General features: G+C 38.8%; 1 protein-coding gene across 1 annotated transcript in view; it reads left to right on the forward strand.

Annotated features, from left to right (window-relative positions):
• The window catches only part of SNX30 (sorting nexin family member 30), a 28,771-nt gene extending 19,719 nt beyond the window's left edge, over positions 1-9,052 (forward strand). The window contains exons 7-9 of the mRNA XM_026713405.2: positions 4,633-4,719; positions 6,530-6,682; positions 8,659-9,052. Coding sequence (XP_026569190.1) covers positions 4,633-4,719; positions 6,530-6,682; positions 8,659-8,718 — 300 coding nt within the window. The 3' untranslated portion in view covers positions 8,719-9,052. The remainder of the gene's footprint in view (positions 1-4,632; positions 4,720-6,529; positions 6,683-8,658) is intronic.
• The last annotated feature ends 1,728 nt before the right edge of the window (positions 9,053-10,780 follow it).

Below are 10,780 nucleotides of genomic sequence, written 5' to 3' on the forward strand. Positions count from 1 at the left end.
TCCTGGCCCCAGAATACAAACTGACAGAACAGTGAATGCAAACTTTTATGGCTGGCATAGATGTAAACTGGCTTTGGATTAATAATAATAATTTCCATTGTAAGGGCTATTTTCAGAAATATGTTATTTTCTAGAGCAAATTTCCTTTTCTCTGTTACTTAATGTGATTTACTCTCAGTTTAGTGGTGTTTAGAGTTATACAGAGTTATTTGAAACATTGGGCCTGGAATGTAATTTATGATTTTATTCTCCAAATCCTGGAGTAGTTCAGTACCAGTCATGCTAAGAATTGGGTAGGGAGAGGTTGATAATTTGTCAGCAAACTGCAGATGAGGACAGAGAATTATTATCCACTACTTTCCTACAAAGGTCAAGCATATCTATTCCATGTGGTATCTCTTAATTTTGGCTAACAGTGATTCACATGCGGCATAAGTATTTTGCAATGTATAATGTGTTTTTTTTTCTCTTAAAATCCTTTTCTTCAAAATATATATGCATGTGGGTTGTTGCCATCAGAATGGACAGTTAAAATCTTGCCCACAGGATTTTGCGGCATATCCTTCCTATATTTAGATTTCATGGCGAACCACAATACAGGCAATCTCTGTAAGCTTCTTTTCCTTGACCTTAAATTTATTTGAATGTTACTTGCATGTACCAAGAAGTTGTAGTCTACATCAGGGTCTCCAGCCTGGGCAACTTTAAGACTTGTGGACTTCACAACTCCCAGAATTCCAAAGCTGGCTAAGGAATTCTGGGAGTTGAAGTCCACAAGTCTTAATGTTGCCAAGGTTGGAGACCCTGGTCTACATAACACATGAGGATTTGCTGTTTAAAATAAACGTCATCCAATTGTGCGTTTCTGGTGTATGACTTACGATATGTAGGTTGTGGGAATTACAAGAGGGCCAGGTTGTGTGGTCTTCATGCTGACTGCTGTTGCATTTTCTTAAAAAGCAGAGCAATAAGAACTCTTGTGATGAGACAGAACAACTGGGCAGAGTTAGTAAAGTCCCCCAATGGAATGTTTGGACATTAGGTAAGGAGTTAGTTTTTAAATTTTAATATTGTTCGTGCTAGAATAGTTTAAAATATATTTCAAATACTCTCAAGGGGCAAATGCACTTAATCGTCCTCTGCTCAGTCTTGAGAAATTGCATTGTTTTGTGTGGTGTTTGAGAGATCTGCAATTTTTCCAGTCTTAATTTTAAAAGGAAAAAAAAAGTCAACATGTCTTTTATCAATAAACACAGAATAATACAGGGGTGGGCAATTAATTTTCCCAAACTTTGTGCAGGGTCGAACCAATAGGCTGAACTTAATTCTGCTGCCCCCTCATGTTGAGGGAAGAGAGAGGAGGGAGCCTTTTACCACAGGTGCAGAAAGCTTTTCTCTTATCAGCCAACTAAAGGAATGCACTTGGCTTCCTCTCCCTCCACCCGTGGCCCACTTATTTACATTTTATTTTCTAATTTCTGATTGATCTCACGTGGGCCAGATAGGAACAGTTAAAGGGATGTGGCCCACGACCTGTAAAATGCCCAGGCCTGGTAGAAAATATATATTTATATCGTTTATTAGTCATCTTGGCTAAAGAATGACCCAACTTGCTTTCTCCCATTGTCATTCAAACTCAAAAGGAATAGCTTAGCATAGAGCTAACTTCTAAAGATCTTTTCTTTTCTTCAAAGGAAGCTAGTTTAATGATACAGAACATCTTTTGCACGCTGGATACTTGAACTTTCAATCCCTGGCACCTTCCTTTAAAAAAAAATCTAGTGAGAAAGTCTAACAAGAACACTGCAAGCTTCTGCTGCTACTACTGGGTTACATGGTCACATAATTTAACCTGAATGACTTTCATATTTACAGTTAGTCTATTAACCATTTGTTCAGTCACCGTTCAAAGTGATGAGGGTGCTGAATAAAGGATAGTTATGCCAGGTCTTTGAAGTTATGGCCGTTGTAGACTCCCATAATCACCCAATCAAAATTCCGGCACTTGACAGCCTGCCAGGACTTAGCTGGGATGGGGGGGAGATAGGCAGGGGGAAATTGAAGAGGATGCAGTTCTTTATCTTACTGTGGCTTGGGGCTGGCAGAGACCAAGCTGGGATGGTGACAACTGGGACAGCCAGGATTATGGTCACTAAATGAAGTGATCACATGAGGTCACGCTTTTTACAATTGCATCGCTTGGAAATGGAAATTCTGGTTCCACTTACTCAGTTGTCAGCTGAGGAATATCTGTCACCTGACAAATAGCTGAAAATCCTTAGCCTAAACTGAAGTCTAAATTAATTCTGTCTAAGCTGCTTTTTTTCAACTCTGCAATCCATCTTACCAAATATATATATGTAAGAAGGCACAAAATTATCATTTTAAGATGTAAATCGAGTGGGGAACTATGGCCCTTTTATGACCTGTGGACTTCAACTCCTAGAATTCTTGAGCCCACCAATGGACATGGTTAAAAAAAGGGTGGGGGGCATAGTTCCCCACCTAGATGTAAACAAAGAAGACAAATGTAAATAAAGGAAATATATTTTTTGAGTTTGTGCATTAACTGACTGTGTATCCATCACAACTGCTTGTCATTTTTCAATCTGATTTCCATAGTTGGGTAAATTGAAGATGGATGTCTTGAGGAAACGTGAGGAATTTAGATTTTTAATTATTGTTGGCGGGAGGCAGTATTAGAGATGATATGATCATAGATGTAGCTAGATAGAACTGTCTTTCCACTAATGGGATAAGTGGTTGGGTTAAGCCTTATTGATAATTGATCAGGCTCAAATGGTGAAGGAGATTGAGCTGTGGACGTTGCATCTGTTCTCTATTTTCTGTCCTTCGTCAGCCTTCAGTCTTAAACTTGGTCCACTTAAGTGATGAAGGATGTAGTTTTTGCTCATATATTGCTGAATGAAGAAGCACTGACTCTAGGCATAAGAGTTGAAGAATATATAGATGAATGGATGGATTAATAAAATATGGATGCAAAAGAAAAAGACTTTTAGGGTCATTAACAATAAGAAATAAGGGGATCTTTGTTTAAAAAACTCCTAACTGGTAGAGAGGCTGACAGATGTTATCTTCTGAAGGACCCTCTCCCTCCTTTTGTAAAGAATCATTTCTGTATTTTCAAACTGCATTGCAACATTCTAAAATGTGAAAAAAGGAGAAACTTACATTAGTTGTCAGCATTTTATAGCTAAATCAGAATCCTGAATCAAAAGAGTTGTGCTGCCAACTTCCTAGGATCTCTGGATGAATTTGGGGGAAATTAGGAGTGAAGGGCCAACTTAGTACATGGTTGTATGGTGCAAAATCTGGACAGATAACTCTGTCCACCTATCAGTTTAGATTTTAGCCTATGCAAAAACACCATTCAAGATTCGGTGACGTTACTTTTCTGCTGTTAACCACACCTTTGTTTCTCAATTGAATTTGTGTATTGAACCACATGGAACAGATGTGATGTGTTTTAAAATAAAAAAGCTGATGTAATCTTTTTTCCCTCCTCCTCCTGGCCTTGCAGGGAGCCCTCAATGTACAACTACAATTGAGCCCAAACCTTCCATTGCTAAACAAGACAGTTGTTAAGTGAGCTTTGCCCCATTTTACAACATCTCTTGCCACAGTTGTTAGTAGCCACGCTGAATTACTGTAGTTGTTAAGTTAGGAACACATTGTTAAGTGAATCTGGCTTTCCTGTTGACTTTGCCTGTCAGAAGATCACAAAAGATGATCTGATGACCCTGGGACACTGTGTTCTGACCAAGGCTTCCAAGACTGTAATTACGCGCATGTTTATTTTAAAACAAGTCTTGCTTTATTGCACACTGGAAATTATTTTCATTCCCAGCCGGTAATGAATCTCAAAGAGTTCCTTGAGATAGGCACCCACCTTTCTTTCCTGTGAAGTGCTGCCAATAACAAGAAGTGTCAAACGAACTAGAAAAAAACCCAACCAAAGTACAAAGAGTAAAGATTTTGTCATCTTTGCCTGTCCTTTATCCCTTATGGGCGGGGCAGTCACCTCTCAGCCTTACTCCCGAGTTGCCCCTTTTGTGTCAGCTACTCTCGCCTTTTAGCAGCTCTGCGCACTGGGAACAGGCTCCCCTGGGTCCTCTGCCTCGCTGCTGCCAGACTTCGGAGGCAGCACCCCACTCCCGGATGGTCCTGGCCCCATCTCTACATTGGACGCAGGACCCTCGTCCGAGTCCTCTCCAGACTCCCGGACTGATCTCCTTTCTTCCCTACTGTCCGATTCCGCTGCCATCTGCACAGTCTGCCGGCGAACCACAACACACTGCAATTGTCATAAATACACGTCAGATCTGAATTTTGATCATGTGACCATGCTGCAATGGCCATATGAAAAAGGCCACAAGTCACTTTTTTCAGTACTATTGTAGCTCTGATCGCAAAATGAAGGCTTGTAAATTGAGGACTACCTGTATTATTTTCCTGAATTAGGGTGGTTTCAAATGGATTATGCTTGTCATTGCTATACAGAATATGAGATCTAGAAAAATTGAAGCTTTCCTGTAGTATAAAAAGACACCATTGATTTTTATAGTTCTTTTCACTAATTGCAGTGCCTCTTTCTCTCTTCTCCCTTCTTAGAATGTGTTGAAGAAAAGAGATCAAGTTCAAGCGGAATATGAAGCCAAACTAGAAGCTGTGGCCCTCAAGAGAGAAGACCGTCCCAAGGTTTGCTGTCGGGGAGAAGCTTTTAAATAGAATGTGGTGTCTGTTCAATAGTTTATTTTCCTGAAGCTTTCCAATATCTTTTTCTATTCATTGGGTAGCAGCCTCTTATTTCGATTCAATACCAACACCTATTGAACTGAGGCTAAGATGAGCGTCAAGAAGTCATTTTGAAAATAGGCAAGAATTCTCATGCAGTGTAGTATCTCAACTCTAATAGTAATTAGTGTTATCTGATCTAATTATAAAACTATGTCCTGATAGGTGAATAAAAGCTTTTATGCACGCAAATAGTTGATGCATTCTGGGTCATGAAGTGCAGGAGATGAAAAATTATTGGTTTCATTTCTAGACGTAATGTCACATCTCCTTCAGTTTAATAAGTGTTCCGAGTTTGCCTTGTTGCTATTCGTTCTTGCCCAAGAACCTACAAGCTTAAAAAAATCAGTACTATTTTGTGGAAGGATTATTAATTGCTTGCCTTGGGAGTAAGCTTCACTGGATTTAATTTATCAAACTCTGTGTGCAACAGCTTGAAAAATCTCTCCCAGGACAACATCCAGTAGTAACTCCATTTTGTTCTAACAATCTCATGTTGAAAGAAAAATTTAACCAAGGCTACTGTCATGCCCCTGTCAGAATCTGATTCTGAGGGAGAGGCCGAGCAGCTGACAGGGAGCGGGAGTGTGGCTCTGTTGGCTGTGGAAGAAACTGGGGAAGAGCACAGTCCGGCTGGGCAGAGCAGGGAAGAGGTAGAACAAGGCAGAGAAAATTCAGAGGAAGACCCAGGCCCACCCCCTCTCCATCCTAGGGCACGCAGGGAGGTATTAAAGGGACTTTTCGTACTTATGTAACTGTGTTGCCTTTGTGCCACGCCCAGGGCATCACAGATACCCAGTATACTTTAGAACTGTGCTGAGAAATTTATATCCACTCAACCTTGGTTAAAATTCAATACCTTGTTTGGTACATGATCCTTAACTTAGAATTTCTTGATATTTCTGTAGCTAGGAAGGAAAACGATCCTTAATGGCCCTTATTTATACTTTGTACTTGACCATTATATAACTGTCTATCATGGTAAGTACAGTGGTACCTCAGTACATGTTGTTAATTGGTTTCAGAAGGCGTGTCGAGTCCCAATGCACCAGTTCAAAAGGATGAGTCCCAAACAAACAATGTGACTTACCAAGTGACTCTTTGTTTTGGCCGGGAAGAACTTTCTGTGTGTCCCTTTTCCCTGTCAGCACCTTCCCAGCATGGCCAACTTTCTATCTACCCTCTGCGGCCATCCCCTGCTTCCTTTTGCAGCAACCTTCTCAGCATGGCTGATTTCCTGTCTGTTCTCTGCAGCCATCCCCCGCTTCCTATTGCAGCACATCAAGTACTAAACAAACGCTGAGTACTGGGACAATATTTTCGTGTCAAAATACGTTGAGTACCAAATTCAATGAGTTTTGAAGCAGCTGAATACTGAGGTACCGCTATAATGATTTGAGTACATATACAGATAGAGTAGACCAAGGGTGTCAAACTGGCGGCCTGAGGGCCAGATGTGTCATATGCAGGCCATGCCCACTCCAGCTCCACGAATGGGAAAAAAATGTGGCGTGACAGCAACATGATGCAGCGAGTTTGACACCTGTGTAGTAGAATATATGAGTGGAACTTGATGAACTCTGCAGCAGACATTAATTAAATTCTCTGAGAGATTGTAAGATATTTCTGATTCTTCTCAGTGAGAGGCATCTTTTGATGTCTAAAAAGCTTTCAGAACTTATCTCCACAGCATTGCTTCCTTTTTGGTTTCCAGATGCCCACAGATGTTGAAAAGTGTCAAGACCGGGTAGAGTGTTTCAATGCTGACCTGAAGGCTGACATGGACAGATGGCAAAACAACAAGCGGCAAGATTTTAGGCAGCTGCTGATGGGAATGGCAGATAAAAACATCCAATATTACGAGAAGGTAAGTCTCTAAATTTGCCACTAAATGCAGGAAAGCAATTGAATGTAATTAACTTGCTGATGCCAGTTGAATAAAAAGCTGATGCAATAAGATTTAGAACTGATCTCTCTTTCTTCCTGGATAATCTTGTTAAAGCTTTAGTAGTTTTATATTTCCACTGACGAGGCCGAATCCTGTCCTCAGAGATAGAGCAGGGAATTACACTTGTAGTTTGCCAGTAAGTGACGGCCATAGCATAGGTTAACATGTCATGGGCCAGATTGGCTGCAAATTCTGAGAATTTTCCTTCTATCACATTTAGAAGTCATCAGGTTATAGAGGACTACCAAAAGCTATTTGCCAGGGCCACCATTAAAACTGCTCTGGACCTTGCAGAAGTTACCTGTTAACATAGGTCAAAATGACACCCATGCATGTTAAAATGATTGAGATCTGCCAGTCAGTATTGGCATTGCGGGGCTGCCCAATCCATTCCCCCCCGCCACCGCGGCCATTTTCAGAAAGTTTTAATCCTTAGTTTCCTTGAAGAATTTCACAGCTCAAATATTTTTCCATGTTGTTGCTTCTGTAAAGGTTTATCCTTTTAAAAATGGCAGAGATAATTTAGGAATGAAACAGCTGGAATAGACATCGTTGGACAAATAAAATCCAGTGCTATTAAGTGGGATCTTAAAAGTATCAAAACTTTCAGAGCAATAGTCCTACTACCAACTAACCCAGAAACTATTGGAAATGCAAACAAGTTTACTACCCTGTTTCTCCAACAATACGGCCTCCCCCAACAGGAAGTCCCAGCATGTTTTATAGGCATGAAATGAAATTAAGCCCCTCCCCCCAAATTAAGGCCTATATTAAAACATGCGAAATGGGGGGGGAATGGTGGGGGGGGCTTGCCGTTAGGAAGTACTTTTGTTGCACACCCGGATATGGTGCTGCCTTCGCTGACCCCGATACGAAGTGCCCCACCAACGCCGAGGTCAACATCCAAGCCATCACCACCCGCCCACCCAAAGATGCAAGAGCGGGGAATTAAGTCACCCCCAAAAAGACGGCCTAGCCATTTTTTCGGGGCTCAAAAAAAAAAAAAAAGACCCGGCCTTATTATATGAGAAACACGGTAGTGTAAAGTTGAATGAATTGTAAATTATGTGAAACCCTATGTGGGTAAGTAATTTTTTTACCCCATACACAAGGCTTGTAGATCTTTTTAACTGGTCAAGACTTCTTTCCACGTGGGTTTTTTGCCATATACTTATGGCACATTTTGTGGGGCTTTCCCTAATACCATCTTATATTGATTTATGACAAAATAAATAAATACTGTATATTTCCCATGCTCCTTACCACTAGTGTCTTCTTGCACATAATTCCCTTGTTCCTTCTTTCTTGTTTGCCTTCATGTTCGTTTGCTCTGGCCAAGCTCCCACTTATCATGGTTCTAAAAAGTTTCATGAATCTTTTTCAATTTCCAAATTTTTGTTCACAAATATCACCCAAAATGTAATCTGTCCTCCCAACAAGTCCTAAAACTAGATAAAGAAAACCCAATTAAACAAATGAGTCAAAAACATACTTGTTCTATGATTTATTGAGGAAAATGATCTGGAGCGACAAGATTTGTGTGTGGCAAAGTATGTGAACCTTTGATAGGTGGGAAATCTTGAAAATATAAGCTCCGATGCAGCTGGAAGGTACTAGATTTGGAAAGGATATGTGACATCCCAGGCGAAGAAAGACAATCTACAAGGTGTATATGGTGTTCTTTAGTAGAGAAAATGATTATTATCATAAAATTGTGCATTTGAAGCTGCTGTGTTGGAAATGCAGATATTGATAACATTGTTTAATTCACAATTTGTGTCATTTAAGGCCGCTTAAGTTTTAAATGACATTATTATAAGACCATTCTTATGACTGTTTGGTTTAAAATGGCATTGTTAATTAATTGTTATATCTGTTTCTTTTGGTTTAAATAGTGCCTTACGGCATGGGAGTCCATTATACCACTGTTGCAAGATAAGACTGAGACCAAATAAGCTGCACCATTTTTTCAGAATTTCTTCCCTGCACCATGGACATCCACCAAATGCCCAGAATCACTACCACTAATTATACTGAAGATTTACTATACACCTTGATGTAAGATTTTTTTTTTTCTCTCCTGGAAGAACACCAAGTGTGCTAATTCTGAACTGTACACATTTTTTGCCACTTTTTAACCAAACCATCTTGAACATTCTTATTCTGTGAACTTTGGATGATGGAAGTTAAAACAAGAGCACTTTTTTTTTTCTTGGACCACTTTATATTAAATGAAATTGATGAATGGAACTCTAAAATCGTAATAAAAATAAAGACTCTTAAATGCAAGGTGCCAACTTGCCCTTCCTTTTTGTTATCGGTCAGGATAAGGTATGTTGATCGTGAAACAAGCATCTTCAAGCCATCCCGATTTTGCTTCCCTTGACGTATAGAAAGGGAATGTGATTGATGTAAGATACCTGTTGGATTCTGTAGCATCTCTAACGTGAGCTTTTTGTGCAGAATGGGAAATATTTAATTTAATGTAGAAACAGGAGTTGCTATGGTCTCCATATAATATATTGGAAATGTATAGAACATTTGTAAAATAATGTTTCTAATCTAACCTATAGATACGGTGCATACTCTGACTTCAACTTTCGGATGGTAGAGGAAAAAAACTTACGATTCCCAAAGTTTGTATCCAGTATTGTTTACTTTTTTTTCCCTTTAAAAAAGAATGAAGAGCCAGGTAATTTCTTGATTTCTCAAAATGTTTGGTTTGTGTGTGTGATAAGCTACTCTTTATGTCATGTCTTAGTTCATTCCAAACTTCTCATTGTCACCTAATCTTTTTTTTTTTTTTTACTGTGGGAATCTTTTTCAAGATAAATTAGTATAAAGTATTTATGCAAGCAAATAGTAACTATATCTATAGGTGGTTTTTTTTTTTTTACTAATTCTGAAATAAATTCTTGACACATTTAAGGAATATGGAGGGAAGTACTGCTTTTCCCTACTAAATGGATCAGCTCAGCATTTCAAGCACTTCTGCCTTTGTTCTTGTATTTCTTTTTAGTTCAATGGGTATTTATTTTGGGGCATTCTGTATTCATTGTATCCTTGAAAGGGAGAAGTACAACCAAAATGGAGCCTTGATCTAAGGTTTCTTGCTTCATTTATATTTTTAAGAATTCCTTGGAATTTTTTTTTTTTATACAACAGCCATAAAAAAACCAGAAGTGTAAGATTTGAATGATTTGTTCAATAGCAAAAAAAAGCAACAACATTGAATTAAATCCGAATTTATTCCTGTATGACATTTTGCGAACTAGAGCCAACATCATTAGATATATGAGATAATTTGGACTGTAAGCTCTGAAAACTTAATGCCTTCCTCTATGTATTGTCTTCCAGATCGGTTTAGGCTACAATTTCCGTCCTCAAGCAATTTTGGCTGCCATGGTTGGGCTGATAAAAATTAATAGTTCTGCATAGTACATAATCCATCATGTTAATGAAAAGTAGCTTAAATAATGTTTTAAAGTACTTTGAAACACTTTGATGGTTGATTGCTCAACAGACAAACAGTTTTGTCAGTGTTGCTCTATAACAGCTGTAACACTAACTAGCAATTTTCTGTTTTTATTATTACTTATCATCGAGTGTTCAAACTATTAGAATGCCAGCCACGTAAAATGCACAAAAAGCATCCATCCTTAAAAGCTTCAGTTATATTTTTCTTAGGTTTAATAGTTTGGACATCAGTCCCTTAAATCTCGTGTTAAATTGAAGGAAAATTGAAAATCTGGAGAATTTCTGGAAATGAACTTCTGAAATCATGGCCCCCCATAGCAATCCTACAATTTTTAGAACCTGTGACACTTGAGTCTAAATTAATTAAAATCAATAACTTAAAATAATGTATGGTTTTTTATATCAATTCAGGCACATTTCTAGTAGTGGATCTCACATGTGATACTTAGGGGAAGAATTTTCACCTGCTCTAAGTTTAGATGATTAGATATTCATAAAATATATGATTAAGCAGTAACCCCCCAAAAGTGAGAGAGAAAC

Source organism: Pseudonaja textilis, chromosome 2 (genome assembly GCF_049901715.1).
Source record: "Pseudonaja textilis isolate UNSWEBS1 chromosome 2, rPseTex1.2, whole genome shotgun sequence".
Classification (NCBI taxonomy): domain Eukaryota; kingdom Metazoa; phylum Chordata; class Lepidosauria; order Squamata; family Elapidae; genus Pseudonaja; species Pseudonaja textilis.